Source organism: Podarcis pityusensis, assembly GCF_964106645.2.
Source record: "Podarcis pityusensis genome assembly, chromosome: 8".
Lineage (NCBI taxonomy): Eukaryota > Metazoa > Chordata > Lepidosauria > Squamata > Lacertidae > Podarcis > Podarcis pityusensis.
In genome coordinates this window covers 37,298,498-37,313,250 of record NC_138033.1, presented here as the reverse complement: position 1 = coordinate 37,313,250, position 14,753 = coordinate 37,298,498, and the positions used below count along the sequence as shown (strand labels likewise).

The window sequence follows — 14,753 nt, the reverse complement described above, 5'->3', positions numbered from 1 at the left end:
CTGACTCACCCTTGCTAACAAATGGCACCACCATGACATTAAAAAGGGCAAGTTGCCATCTGCACAACAGCATTCATGGAATATTTATTGTACAGTACATCATTATTGTATTTAAACCCTGCCTTTTCCCCAAACCAGGACTCAAGGCAGCTTACACAAATTAAAACAACACAGATAAAATACAAAAAGCTAAAAACATATAAAAGATAATTAAGAAGTAATTAAACCATAATATAATTAAAACCACGCAAAAACAAACCTATTAAAATACAGTAAAAAACCACACAGCACTATTAAAAGCCCTTTCCTTAAAAAACGGTTCCCAAAAGCTTGTCAGAATAAAAAAGGGCTTCACTTGCCAGATGGACAACAAAGAGAGCCAGTCTGGCTTCTCTAGGAAGGGAGTCCCAAAGTCTGGGAGGAGCCACTGAGAAGGCTTTTCCTGTGTCCCCACCAAGTGTGCCAGTGCGGGTGGTGGGGCTGAGAGAAGGGCCTCCCCTGAAGATCTCAGAGCCTGGGCAGGGTCTTATGGGAGAATATGGTCCTTCAGATAGCCTGGGCCTAAGCCATATTGCTCTGTTTATCCCAGTTTTTGGATGAAGACTGTTTCCCAAAGTGGTATCCATCCGGTGCTGGGCTGATACTTCCTGGGGCAGAGAGGTGCTGCAGTAACCAACAGCCCTTTGCCCCATGGCCAAGGGCAGCAGCCAGAGGATGTTTCACTTCCCTTCTGTGGCCTGAGGGCAATCTTGGTGAAAAGACTAGGCAGGGAGCTGACCAGCATGCCAACTCTACTTGCCGTTAAACAGAAGTGCTTGCGGATCTGTGGCTTATACTGGTATCACTGGTGAGGACATGAAATGTTCTCTGGGAAGGGAGGACGATCACTTTCTGAGGATGCCTCATTCTTCTAGCCTACCATGGCAAAACAAAAACCAGAAGCTCCTGCAGGCCCAATCCAGCACCTGCCTGGGATGTTCTCGCAACACGCAGGCCCCTTGTACTTCCTCCCATTGCAAAATGTTGAACATTCCAAGCTATCCTGGGAACTGGCTGAGGTATGTTTGTAAGTCTAAGCATGCCTCTTAGCCCTGCGGAGGCTGAAGGCATCAGCTGCGGACAGGGGGGTTGGCCTGAGGTCTCCTGCTCCACTCGCATTGCCAGGATAAAGTAAGGGGAGCCAGGAGGAGGAATGAAGGAGCCCTCCTGCTTCCTTCTCCCTCTTGGGAGTGCAGCCAGGCTGCTGCCAAGTCAGCCTGCACCACCTTTTGCTCTGTCGCCCTGTATTTGTCCTTTGGGCACAGGTGAAGGTTAGACTAACTGACTTCATGTGATGGAGCCCTTCAGGGTTGGGCTGTACAGAGGCCAGAAATCGCCTCTCCTCGCTTCCATCATGATCACAACAGAACCACTTCATATAGCACTGAGACTGCAAACTGGGGGATAGGAGCTACAAAGAGACGTTCCCATCTGCTCCCCCTTCCTGTTCTTTACCTCAAAAAATGCATCCCCTACCAGGTAGCAGTGCTCTCTCTGAACCCGAAAGTTCTGTAATCAGAGACTTCAATGGATCACCCATTCTCTGGCCCCTGACAATGCTTTCCCTTTTAAGTCTCACTATTTTGTTGCAGCAATACATTGAAAAGCTCTGGGCCAACAGGTCTGATGGCTGCAAGGAACCAAAGATGGCACCTCCTGAATCTGGTAAGAGATGCTCAGTGAAGGCTGGCCAGCAGTCTCTTCGTTGTGAACCACTTTGCTGTGGCATGCTGGGAAGAAGGCCAAGGCAGTTTTGGGGTGAGGAGAACTAGCTATCCTTACTGCTCCCCTCCTGTTTCCTCATCCCCCGCTTTGAAGTGTATTTTATTTGACCAGGAAACGCCTTCTCTGCACCTTCCTTGTTGAACCAATAGCATTTATTCCTTGTGGATGTTCAAAAGCTGAAGGAGAAGATTCATGTGGCTTCTTTTTCTGTGGCCTGTCTCCTAGCGCCAGGGTTGGAGATAGTGAGAGCGGCTAGAAAGCAACAAAAGAGACCATTTCATAAATCCACAATCGGTTATTTTGAAATCAGAGTCGCCCAAGGTCAGATCGCTTGAGCTGGGAGCATTGGTGCTGCTTCCTGGGCCATTAGTTGACTTAGGGGTGGTGTACAAAGAGTCTTGTCCAGCCTTGCCCAACTTGGTGTCCACTAGGTGTTTGGGCTACAACTCCCATTGATGGCCATAGTGAATGGGGATTGTGGGAGTTATGATCCAAAGCACCTAGATGGTACCTGGAGGGTATCAGGTTGGGGACGGTTGGTGGTGGTTGGTTTTGTCCATGTGCGAAAGATGAGTGTTCTGAATTCCCATCTTTGAATTCCCGATTCCACTGTCCATCCAGTGTACTAAAATGACTCTTCCCTGCTGAATGAAAATCTAGTGCAAGTTGTACTCTCAGCAACCACTGTCCTTTTCTATACATTCATTTACTGTGTCATAAAAGCACCATTCTTTGAGGGGGGTTATTCATACACATTGAAAACCTTTTCCTGTTCCTCTTAAGAGCATAAGATAAGCCTGCTGGATCAGGCCAATGGCCCATCTAGTTGAGCATCCTGGTCTCACAATGGCCAACCAGATGGCTGTGAGAATCCTTCAAGCAGGACCTGAGAACAAGAGCACTCTTCTCCACTCCTTCCAGCAACTGGTATTCAAAAGCACTACTGTCTCTGACCATGGAGGCAGAGCAGCAGTATGGCTTGTAGCCATCAATAGCATTCTCTTCCATGAAATTGGCTAACCTTCTTTAAAGTCATCTAAGTGGGTGGCCTTCACTGCCTCGTGCGGGAGTGAGTTCCATTGTGGTTCAAGTCACATCCAGTTTGGCCCCCAGATAACAAGGCTCTTCTTAATGAAAGCCATGTGTGAGCCTGAAGGCTTGCTCCAAAAAGAGCAAGATCAAAGTCTGCCCAGTTGACAATGAATTGGTTGTATCTGGCTCATGAGCATTGATGGCTGGCTAGCCTTCATTCAATAGCATGTGACTTTTTCCTCTCTCACACTGAATTGGGTGGGATTCCCCCCCCCCTTTTGTTCCTTTGGGGCCAGCAGAGCCAGTTACCTGTGTGCTGATCCAAAGCTCCTGTAGGTATTGCTGCAACAAAACAAAAAGACGAGTTATTCAAGGTTTATGAGGGAGGTGATTGTTAACCCTAAGGGGATTTAGGTGCATGTGATGATACTTACACAGTGTTGTAGGGCATGGGCTTTGGTCCATATCTACTCAAACTTGGGTTCTGGTTGAGGCAATACTAGCATGAAACAGGGGAGAAAGATGATGCTTTAAGTTTTGAACTGAATCTTAAATCCAAGGTATGTGGGGGTGGAGTGCAGAACCTAACACAAAATACTGCAGTGTAGAGTGCTTCTGTTCAGAGTACCAGCCACATCCTCTCTGGGGCTGCTCTATTTCATTTTATTCCCTTCCCTACTTAGTTATCCATTCCCCCCCACAACAGACCCTGTGGACTGGACACCCTGGTTGTGAATGTGCCCTTCTTAGAAACGTTAGGACCGAGAATCTTTTCCAGCCTCAGGGCCACATTCTCTAGGGAGCAACCCTCTGGGGGCCTGTATGCCAGTAGTGGCCAGAGGCAGCAAGGGGCCAGAGGCAACAGTTGTGACTCTTAACCAGGCATAGACAAACTCGGCACTCCAGATGTTTTGGGACTACAACTCCCACCATCCCTAGCTATAGGACCGGTGGTCAGGGATGATGGGAGTTGTAGTCTCAAAACATCTGGGGGGCCAAGTTTGCCTATGCCTGCTCTTGACCTTTGCCCAGCAGGACTTTCTGCCAGCCACACAAACTGAGGTTTCTTTCTACACACACACTGCACTTCTTCTCCCCCCTCCCCCATCTCTCCATTCTGCTTCCAAGCTAACAAAATTCATTTTCAGAGATTCAAGGATGCTTTCCAGCCAGGAAACGACCTGAGAAAGGGGCAGTGAGAGACATAGCTTGCAGAGAATCCCAGGGGCCAGAGAGAGGCAAAGGGGGCTGCATTCAGTCCCTGGTCCTGAGGTCCTCACTCCGCCACCCCAGGTTCAGAAATTCTCTCCAGGGCATCCAGACAAAAGCTGCTTCAGCCACCACCTCTCACTCCTCACCCCAAACATGCACACTAGCGAACAACAGTCTCTTACCCGCCAGGTCTGCGTGACGTCGGGTTTTAAGTACCTCACAGCATAACAGCTGAACCCAAGAACTGTGAAAGAAGCACAGAGGGCTTAATCTCCTGGTCTGCTTTGCCAGGTGTGGCTGATGCAGCTAAGTAGCCACAAGTGCTTCTGGCGTGTTCCTATGCGCAGGCCCAGAGGGAAAGCTGGGAATGGAAGGGATTTGGCAAGACTTGCTGTGCAGAAAGCAAGTGCCCCAACTCCTTCCTTCTGCACTGAGTGGCTTCAGAATGAGGAAGGAAAGGAAGGTCAGGAGGGAGGGCAGAGTCAGTCCATACAATGCTGGGGATTGCTTTGGGATTCCTGCATTTGACAAAGCTCCTCATTCAGGAAAGGAACTTCACACACTCATAGCTGTTAGTAGCATGTCTCTGTGGCCAAGCATTGCCCGGGGCTGATGGGAGTTGTGGTGCAAAACTTCTGGAGGGCACTAAGTTGGGGATGGCTAATCCTAATAATTTCCACTAAGTGTTGCTGAAAGACACCAGGGATTGGTGCAAAGGCGCTCGTGGTTCTTCTGCCTTCCAGTTCACAGAACCTTCTTTCTAATCACTCCTGATTTGGGAACATTTTTTCACGACCGTTCTGTGACCTGGCAAAATCACCATGTGGACAAAGCAAGATCACGGGAAGATCACAAGCTGAGAAGCACCTGGAGGAGTTTTAGGGATTGAGCCAAGACCTTGAAGACAAATGGATTACAAAAAATCTCTCAAGAAAGTAAATTAATGCTGAACTATAAAATATCTGAACAGGAAGTGGAAGGTGCCATTCAAAACATGCAATTGGGCAAATCTCCAGGACCGGATGGGCTGACTTCTAGATATTATAGATCCTTGAAAGAGTGGCTATTGCAACCTTTGAAGGAAGTCTGCAATGAAATTTTGGAAGGGAAAAGGGCACCAGAGTCGTGGAAAGAGGCGTACATTACACTTATACCTAAAACAGAGACTGAAAAGACTCAGCTTAAGAACTACCGCCCTATATCGTTACTTAATGTGGATTACAAAATTTTTGCAGACATTTTGGCCAAGAGATTGAAAAAAGTATTGATGGAAGAGATTCATAAAGACCAAGCGGGCTTTCTCCCGGGAAGACAATTGTCTGATAATTTGAGGAATATAATTGATATTTTGGAAAAACTAGAAGTGAATATAAACACTAAAGCAGTTCTGATATTTGTGGATGCGGAGAAAGCTTTTGACAATATCTCTTGGAGCTTCATGAAGAAGAATCTACAGGGGATGGGGGTAGGCCAAGGTTTTGAAAATGGTATAGGTGCAATATACTCTGAACAAAAGGCTAAATTAATTGTAAATAATGTGGTGACGGAAGAATTTAAGATAGAAAAAGGGACACGACAGGGGTGCCCAATCCCCCCACTGCTTTTTATATCGGTCCTGGAGGTTCTGCTGAATATGATTAGAAGGGACCGGTTGGTTAAAGGTATACAGGTCGGAGCCAAACAGTACAAACTGAGAGCATTTGCAGATGACTTAGTATTGACGTTACAGGAGCCAGAATCTAGTATTAAAAGGGTTTTAGAATTAATTCAAGAATTTGGTCAAGTGGCAGGATTTAAATTGAACAAGCTAAAAACTAAGGTTTTAGAGAAAAATTGAACACCGATTGAAAGAGAGAGGTTTCAGAATGAGACAGGCTTGACTGTGGTTAAGAAAGTGAAATACCTGGGGATTAATATGACAGCCAAAAATGGGAACTTATTTAAAGATAATTATGAAAAATGTTGGACGGAAGTGAAAAAAGATTTAGAAATCTGGTCAAATTTGAAGCTTTCACTGTTGGGTCGTATTGCTGTGATAAAAATGAATGTATTGCCTAGAATGTTGTTTTTGTTTCAGACATTGCAAATTGTGGACAAGATGGACTGTTTTCAAGAAGTGGCAGAGAGATATTTCTAGATTTGTCTGGCAGGGCAAGAAGCCCAGAATAAAATTTAAGATATTAACTGATGCAAAGGAAAGAGGTGGATTTGCCCTGCCAGACTTTAAACTTTATTATGAATCAGCAGCTTTTTGCTGGCTGAAAGAATGGCTACTTCTTGAAAATACAGACATTTTGGATTTAGAAGGTTTTAACAACGTATTTGGATGGCATGCATATTTATGGTATGATAAGGTCAAAGCACATAAAGCATTTAAAAATCATATTGTCAGGAAAGCACTGTTTAATGTTTGGATAAGGTACAAGGATTTATTGGAAAATAAAACCCCAAGGTGGTTGTCACCGATGGAAGCGAAAACTCTGAAAAGGCTCAATATGGAGGCCAAATGGCCGAAATATTGGGAAATTTTGGAACAAGAAGGAGACAAATTGAAATTGCAGAGTTTCGAGAAACTAAAAAACAAAGTGAGAGATTGGCTTCATTATTATCAGATAATGGAGGCATATAATTTGGATAAGAAAATTGGCTTCCAGGTGGAAAAATCAAAACTAGAAACAGAACTGTTAGAACCCAAAACTAAGAATTTGTCAAGAATGTATAACTTGCTGTTGAAATGGAATACTCAGGGTGAAATCTGCTATGATTAAATGGGCACAAGATGTTGGACATAATATTATGTTTGCTGACTGGGAACAGTTATGGACCACAGGTATGAAGTTTACGGCATGTAATGCCCTAAGAGAGAATATTATGAAAATGATATACAGGTGGTACATGACCCCAGTCAAGCTTGCAAAAATCTATCATTTGCCCGACAATAAATGCTGGAAATGTAAAGAAACTGAAGGTACATTCTTTCACCTTTGGTGGACGTGCCCAAGGATTAAGGCTTTCTGGGAAATGATATATAATGAACTGAAAAAGGTATTTAAATATACCTTCTTGAAGAAACCAGAGGCCTTTCTTCTGGGCATTGTCGGCCAATTGGTGCCAAAGAAGGACAGAACTTTTTTTATGTATGCTACAACAGCAGCAAGAATACTCATTGCAAAGTATTGGAAGACACAAGATCTACCCACTTTGGAAGAATGGCAGATGAAGGTGATGGACTATATGGAATTGGCAGAAATGACTGGCAGAATCCGAGACCAGGGAGAAGAGTCGGTGGAAGAAGATTGGAAGAAATTTAAAGACTATTTACAGAAATATTGTAAAATTAATGAATGATAGAATGATGTTGGATAGTAATTAAGCGGTTTCCAGCTGTAATGTTCTAAGAGAATATGAAAAAAGGGTTATAAATGGGTTAAAATCTAATGGTAAGGATTTGCTGAACCAATAAATTGAAGTGAAATACAAAAAAGGGAGGTCCGAGGAGGTCCGGGAAACAAGCTAAAGGAAAATAAGTAATAGAAAATATGTGTGTTTTTAACTGTTTTTATTTTGTATTTTTCTTTTTTCTTTTTCATTTTCACTGTAATATTTCAAAAAACCTTAATAAATATCTTATATATATAAAAAAAAGACCTCGCCGAGGGACGCGGGTGGTGCTGTGGGTTAAACCACAGAGCCTAGGACTTGCCGATCAGAAGGTCAGCGGTTCGAATCCCCGCGACGGGGTGAGCTCCCGTTGCTCGGTCCCTGCTCCTGCCAACCTAGCAGTTCAAAAGCACGTCAAAGTGCAAGTAGATAAATAGGTACCGCTCCGGCGGGAAGGTAAACGGCGTTTCCGTGCACTGCTCTGGTTCGCCAGAAGAGGCTTAGTCATGCTGGCCACATGACCTGGGAGCCTCGGCCAATAAAGCAAGATGGGCGCCACAACCCCAAAGTCGGTCATGACTGGACCTAATGGTCAGGGGTCCCTTTACCTTTACCAAGACCTCACCATGTACTTGGCACCTCCCAAAGGCCACTCCCTAGGGAAGCTCTCACTTTGAGGACCTGATCATGCCAGCAAATGGCTGTGGTGCAACTTCCTGATAGACAGAAGGATGCTGAAGGTACCTCCTACCTTTTTTGCTAAAGTTGGGCACCTTGAACTCTCCTGCGCTGGATACGAAGCGAGACCAGTCGTCCATAGCCCTGGTGTAGCTGGGCCATTCCTCCTGGTTGGTGCTGGGCAAGAGAGGCGCCATTTTCCCTGCTCGGTACTTTTCAGTCAATGACTTGCCCAGCTCTGTCATACCCTGAGCAATGACAAAGTTACAACAAGGCGCTCCTGCAGTCGGACACAGCGGAGCACAGAAGAGTTTCCTGCGCTCAGTTTAAGGATTGCATGTGGTGATGCCCCCCTCAATTTCTGAGGGGGAAATGTGTGCAAATCAGCTTCCCCCAGCCTGGTGGTCTCCAGCCGTTTTGGATTACAAATCCCATAGGGGCTGGTGGGAGTTACAGACAGTCCAAAACAGCCAGAGGGCACTAGGTTGGGAAAGGCTGGCACAGAGCACACATTGGGTAGTGGCACCAGGTAGTGGCACCAGGTAGATGGGCATTTGTGCCACTTACCCCATGCAACTGCCTCAGGCTTTGTGAGGGATGGTTAAGTGCAGCTGCATGTTTCTAGGAAGAATGTATGAATACACACTTTTTTCTACTTTGAAATGCATGTTCAGAATGCACTGATGTCTCCAAGGAGTAAGTATGACTTTTAGAAGACATCTGAAGGCAGCCCTGTATCGGGAGGTTTTTAATGTTTGATGTTTTAGTATGTTTTGATATATGCCACCCAGAGTGGCTGGGGAAGCCCTGCCAGATGGGTGGGGTATAAGCAATAAAATTATTATTATTATTATTATTATTATTATTATTATTATTATTATTTAAAACCTCCTATCTCCCTTCCCCCAAACACACACCTGGATGCAGAGAAGTTGCTTTCTATAAAGAAGCAGCAGCTCATCCAGGCTCCTCTTTTAAAAGTGACATGATAGAAGTTTATGCATAGTCTGGGAAAAGTGGACAGAGGAAAGGTTTTTCTCTATTTCTCATAGCACTGGAACTCATGGACATTCAATGAAGCTGTATGTTGGGAGGTTCAGGACAGAGAAAAGAAAGGACTTCCTCAAGCAGCTCATAGTTAAACTATGGAACTCACTTCTACAGGAGGCAGGAATGGTCAACCACTTAGATGACTTTAAAAGAGGATTAAGACTAATTCATGGAGGGAAAGGGCTATCAATGGCTACTAGAATAGCCATGATGTCTGCCTCCACAGCTGAAGGAAGCAATGCTTCTGAAGTTGCTGGAAACCACAGGAGAGGAGAGTGTTCCTATGCTCATTTTCCGCTCACTGGTTTCCCATAGGCATCTGGTTGGCCACGGTGATCCAGCTGAAGGCTCTACTTATGATCTTAAGTTAAGGACTGTGCTTTGCTCAAAAAAGCAAATGGGGTGGGGATGGGCGTAATGCACAGGCCACTGAAGGGGCGGCCAGTTAAGGTGGTCGGATGTAAAACTGTAGAGGGCTCCTGCACCTTTCATAGTTGTGTGGAAGAGGGAATTACAGCAGGTGAAGTATGCCATGCAAGCAGCATCTGCTGGAATCCCTCCTTGATCCAACTATGAGAACTTCAGGAGCCCTCTCCACTTCCTCACCTGGCCACCCAACACTCTGCAGAGATGGATGGACCACAGGATGACAGCGACAGCAACAACAGCAGCAGCATTTGATGGCAGTGACTCACCAGGGATGGGAGGCGCTGGGTGGGCACTCCAGCCAAGGTGAACGTTGCATTTTCAAAATCATCTTGGGGGGAGGGGAAACAAACACAAACAAGAAAGATGAGTCAGAGATGTCAAGATTACCTGCCCCATCCCAGCTGGCCATGGGTCCTGCCTCTCTAAAAATATCAAGTGAATTGCAGAACGTGCCACTACACCAGAATCCTGGTTTTGGTTTTAGAATACAGTATGCAAGTTCCTGGTCCTCATCACCTTGATGCATAGGTGGACTGAAGGGGAAAGAGAACAGCCTCTGAGGTTTCTAAGTAGATCTCCCACTCAGTGCCTCCTGTGCTTCTCGCCTGCTACCACCTCCATCTCTTCCCTCCAGTGCGGCCGCATCCTCCTACCACCTGCTTCTCTCTGGCCTCTTTCTCCCCCCCTCCTCTGCCACCTTCAGCATGCCAGGGCTTCCTCAGTCTGCTTCCAGATGGTGGCAGCAGCAGAGGTTTTTTGCCGCAAGTGGTGAAACATCCTGGGCCAGCCCTGTACTCACACAACACCACAAGCAGAGCAAACTCGGGTCTGGAGTTCAGTGCTCAGTTTGGCTTGACTGGCTTGGCTCTCAATACCAATGAGCCATCTGCCCCAGTTACCTTTGCAGCAAGTGGTGGTTGTCCTGCAATGCTCGTCTGTGAGCTTGAAGGCTGCGGTGTCCATATCCATCTGCCTTAGCGTCGGCAAGCGGGGGTGATAGATGTGATGCTTCACTCCAGACAGCATGACTTTTCTGGGCTCCAGCGGGATGAGGACCGCCGGAGAGGCGTAGACAGGAGGAGCATCTTGAGGACAGAGGGTCAAATCCAGCATTTGGGCCATTGCTGCAAAATTAGCCAGAGGAAAGGCAAAGGGGAGTTACCACCTTGCCCATGCTGTCCTCCGGGCAAGTGAAGGCACCCTCCGCCCCTCCTGCAGAAACTCTTCCTTGAACTGGAGTTATCGTTGAGTTCACCGTTTGAAGGGGTGGCCTCCTCTTACCAGTGGAAGATGTGGGGGGCAAGATTTTTATTCACCAAAATGTCTTGGGCTAGCCCTGGGCATCCTTCTGAGCAAAGGGCATGCATAAGACTTGCTTGCAAAGATCCTCAGGCTGGGATGTGAGCTATCAAGCTCCCAGAGGACGCTGAACACTAGGAGGATCACAGAAGTCTTCTGACTTGTTCATAATTTCTTCCCCTTCCATGCAAAATTATGAAGAAGAATAATTTTCCAGGACTTAGAAATGGTTTGAATGCATAACTGCTGTGATCAGGCCACTGGAATCCATGCAGATCAGGGGTGACTGACTTCCAGCCCAGGGATCTGATCAAGCACATTTTTCTGGTTCCCCTAAGACCCAGTGGCAAACCTTGAGGTCTCAAATCTTGTTTTCCATTCTATGCAATAGTTGCAGAGCACCTTGCAGCACCTCCAAGGCTCCATGCCCAGTGTAACCAAACAGGTCATGGTCCCCTAAATCTGCCTCTGCAAGACCCCAATTTTGGCAGTCATTGTACAATGGATTTAAAAAATAATAATTAACAGTGTTGGTGTCGGCAGAGAGCTTGAAACCTGGTTATCAGCTATGGACTATGTCTTCTATCAGCCGGTAGGGTTTAAAGGCACTTAGGCTTCTGGGAATTGTCATCTAGAACTGCTGGGCGGCACCATATTGGAGAAAGCTAGTTTAAATTAAGTTACGTTTCCAAGCTGTGATGAGCCTAAATCAAAAGTGGTTGCTTTCCATCTCCTCTGACATGCACAAAGAGAGGAGAGCATGTGAATGTGAGCCTACAGCTTCCCATGGTTCATGGAATGCTAGACGTAGCATGACATCCAAACTGATCCTGTGCTTGCTGTGTCTCAGAGCAGCAGAAGGAACAGAGGTGCAAAGGGCTGTATAGAAATGCTGGAGGTTGCTGGGGGAGGAAGTTCCTCAGGAAGCAAAAGAGCTGCCTTAGGAGTGAACTTCCTCTCTACGTTTGCAAGGACTGTAGCGGCTGCAGCTTCCCAGCTCACAGGGACACACGCAAGCAACATGTGTCTTTTATCAAATGTGTCAGAACAAGCAGGGCTCTGCAGGTCCCATTTCCTGCTTCCTGTGGAAGGAATTCAAGGCAGCCTTCAAAAGCAGCATAGAAAATGTCTTTCCTTCGACTCCATGCACTCAGGACCTGCCAGGCGGTTGTCACAGTTGTAGGAGTTGCAGCTCTGCATCACTCTTCCATCCCCGCCTCACAACTGCTATTGTGCTGCCCTTTCCATTGAATTATCGTCCTTCCCCACCCCCAATCTGGCAGGCCTACCGGTATTTAAGCAGGCTTATTGATTGCCGATAGACTTGCTTCAAAGAGAGTCTCCTCTGCAATGCTAAGCAAGTGCCTCCTGTGTCTTTCACAGAGTTCCAGCGGCAAAAAGGCCCCCATGGGGCCTGCCTCAGGGCTGGAGGGCAAGCAGTCTGGCACACACAGCTCTGCCTTTCAGCACATGTTACTGCCACTCTATCTGCCCCCTGAGGCACCTGCCTCACTCTCCCTAAAGATGAGGGTGAGCTGGCAACCAGAGTGGTTTAGGGAGAAAGCCACTGAGCTCTAGAAGATGAAGATTCCTCCTGGCAGCAGTGCCAGTCTCCTTCAGGTGCCTTCTAAGACATCCTGCCCATGGCTCATGGAGGACAGTCTTTTGTCTGAAGGACTCTCTGACTCAAGTCTGGTTGAAGATAAAGAGCCCTCGGAAGGGAGCAGTGTGTGGGTTTTCCACCAACAGCTAGGACCCCCACTGCAAACTGAGTGGACACAGAGGGCTCCTTGTCTTTCCCCCACACCAAAAGATGCATTTTTTTTCAACTTACAGCATTTATTTCTAAATTTGCTTCTATGCATGTCAATTAGCAAATGCAAATATAATGCAAACCTGTCTCTTCTTTGCACAAGGGGCCGCTGAAGCACCCTCACAACCGCAAGTCCGCAAGAAAAGGGAAAGGAATACCTCATCCAAGGGGAGACCTGCTTTCTTCTCTCAACTTGTTTCCCGTTCCAGGGCTGAGGGCTCACTTGCCCCTCCAGACATTCTTTGTATTGACCCCCAATTCTCCATGGCAACGGGAAGCCAATACCCCATGGAACAGTTGGGTGATGAGGGCAAGGTTGCTAGGTGACTAGAGCGATGTCACTGGAGTTACCTGGTAACGGGTGATCTCCCCCATTCACCAGGGCTAAAAGAAGGAAGTGTCGTGCCTGAGGTTGTAGTATCTGCTGTGGCCACTAGCCGGCATGTGCAGGAAAAGGCCAAAGAGAAATTTTTACACAAACATACACCCGCCCCCCGCCCCCCGTGCTGGTCCGGGAAGAAAGGAATTAAGAAAAGAATTGAAAATAAAACTGCCAGCGTAATAATGCCATTAGAAAAACCTATGATGTGACCACTTTTGGAATACTGTGTACAGTTCTGGTTAGCTTACCTCAAAAAGGATGTTGTAGAGTTGGAAAAGGTTCAGAAAAGGGCAACTAAAATGATCAAGGGGGTGGAAAGGTGATGATAGAAGCTTATAAAGTTATACATGGCATGAAGAAAGTGGGTAGAACTCGCGGGTGGCTGGTAAAGCTGGCTGTTGGAAGATTCAGGACACAGTGCATAGTTAAACTGTGGAACTCACTCTCACAGGAGGCGGTGATGGTCACTGATGTAGATGGCTTTAAAAGAGGATTAGACAAATTCATGGAGGAGAGAGCTTTCAGCAATTACCACCCATGACAGCTGTTCTCAGGCTCCATGGTTGGAAGCAGCAATGCTTCTGAATACCAGTTGGTGGAATCCCTGCGACGGGGTGAGCTCCCGTTGCTTGGTCCCTGCTCCTGCCAACCTAGCAGTTTGAAAGCACATCAAAGTGCAAGTAGATAAATAAGATAAATAGGTACCACTCCGGTGGGAAGGTAAACGGCGTTTCCGTGTGCTGCTCTGGTTCGCCAGAAGCGGCTTAGTCATGCTGGCCACATGACCCAGAAGCTGTACGCCGGCTCCCTCGGCCAATAAAGCGAGATGAGCACCGCAACCCCAGGGTCGGTCACAACTGGACCTAATGGTCAGGGGTCCCTTTACCTTTATATGAGGGAAAACAGGATGCTGGACTAGATGGGCCATTGGCCTCATCCAGAAGGCTCTTCTTACATCCTTAAGGGCTATAGCAGTTCAATGTTTCAATCCCCAATTGATTTAGTGCACCCTTCTTATGTTGTTATGTAGGAGGCTGGGCAAACAGAAATTGCTGTGTGGTGTCCACTTCCTACCCACAAACAGCAATAAAGAAAGCAGAGCACACCCACACTCCTAACCTGTCAACTGCAGCCATTATTTGGAGACCCTCCCCCCCACCCCGCTGCCACATCAGCCTCCACCAGCTCAGTGGTGGTTGGTATCCAACAGAACTGGTGGGGCAGAAGGCAAGGAGGCTAACAGCAGGGGGCACCAGAGCCAATGACAGGCAAAGCTAAAGTGAATGACAGGCAGCAAACTAATTCTGACATTGCTCCCAATCCCCTCCCTGATTAGCTCTACAAGAGATTAGGGAGGAAGAAGCTGACAGTCAGGGCTGCCCCCTGGACTGGTTGTAGGAAGGCAGGCAAGTGGGGACTGGCTGAGGGCTGACAGAAGACAGTTGTTATTACTGGTGGTAGTAGTAGTACCCCACCCATCTGACTGGGTTGCCCCAGCCACTCTGGGCAGCTTTCAACAAATATAAAAGCATAATAAAGGGACCAGCCCAAGGGACCAGCCTCCACCACACCAGACAGGAGGGCTCTGGCTTTCTGGTGCCTCCTTTTCACCCTCTTCCATCTCTACCAATCCCAGAGTGATTGCCTGCCCGCCAGCACAGCATGATGGAAGTTGTAGTGCAACCACATTTGGAGGGCACTACATTGGCGAAG

At 47.0% G+C, this 14,753-nt stretch overlaps 2 protein-coding genes across 3 annotated transcripts in view; one reads left to right on the top strand and one right to left on the bottom strand.

Moving 5' to 3' along the window:
• Nucleotides 1–14,753, top strand: part of CNGB1 (cyclic nucleotide gated channel subunit beta 1) — a gene marked incomplete at its 5' end in the record, with an annotated part of 71,912 nt that overhangs the window by 12,563 nt on the left and 44,596 nt on the right. The gene's annotated exons all lie outside the window — the stretch shown is intronic.
• On the bottom strand, nucleotides 1,895–12,968 carry SPMIP8 (sperm microtubule inner protein 8). 2 transcript variants are annotated; one of them, XM_081016946.1, is made up of 8 exons: nucleotides 12,817–12,968; nucleotides 10,446–10,670; nucleotides 9,813–9,874; nucleotides 8,141–8,315; nucleotides 4,191–4,252; nucleotides 3,231–3,295; nucleotides 3,106–3,138; nucleotides 1,895–2,016 (listed from the first exon to the last, which is right to left on the bottom strand). In XM_081016946.1, exons 2-8 carry the CDS (start codon nucleotides 10,666–10,668, stop codon nucleotides 1,986–1,988), a joined length of 651 nt encoding a protein of 216 aa, XP_080873072.1. In that variant the 5' UTR covers nucleotides 10,669–10,670; nucleotides 12,817–12,968; the 3' UTR covers nucleotides 1,895–1,985. The 2 variants fall into 2 exon arrangements, with proteins under 2 accessions (XP_080873072.1, XP_080873073.1); XM_081016947.1 differs by having other exon boundaries at nucleotides 12,742–12,964.

Excerpts from the sequence above, each read along its gene's own strand:
- SPMIP8 (XM_081016946.1), bottom strand. The coding sequence starts at position 10,668 with ATGGCCCAAATGCTGGATTTGACCCTCTGTCCTCAAGATGCTCCTCCT. Across the intron at positions 8,316-9,812 it reads CCCAGCGCCTCCCATCCCTG|GGTATGACAGAGCTGGGCAA; the intron begins GTGAGTCACTGC and ends GTCATTGCTCAG. Across the intron at positions 3,139-3,230 it reads CCCATGCCCTACAACACTGT|CAATACCTACAGGAGCTTTG; the intron begins GTAAGTATCATC and ends GTTTTGTTGCAG.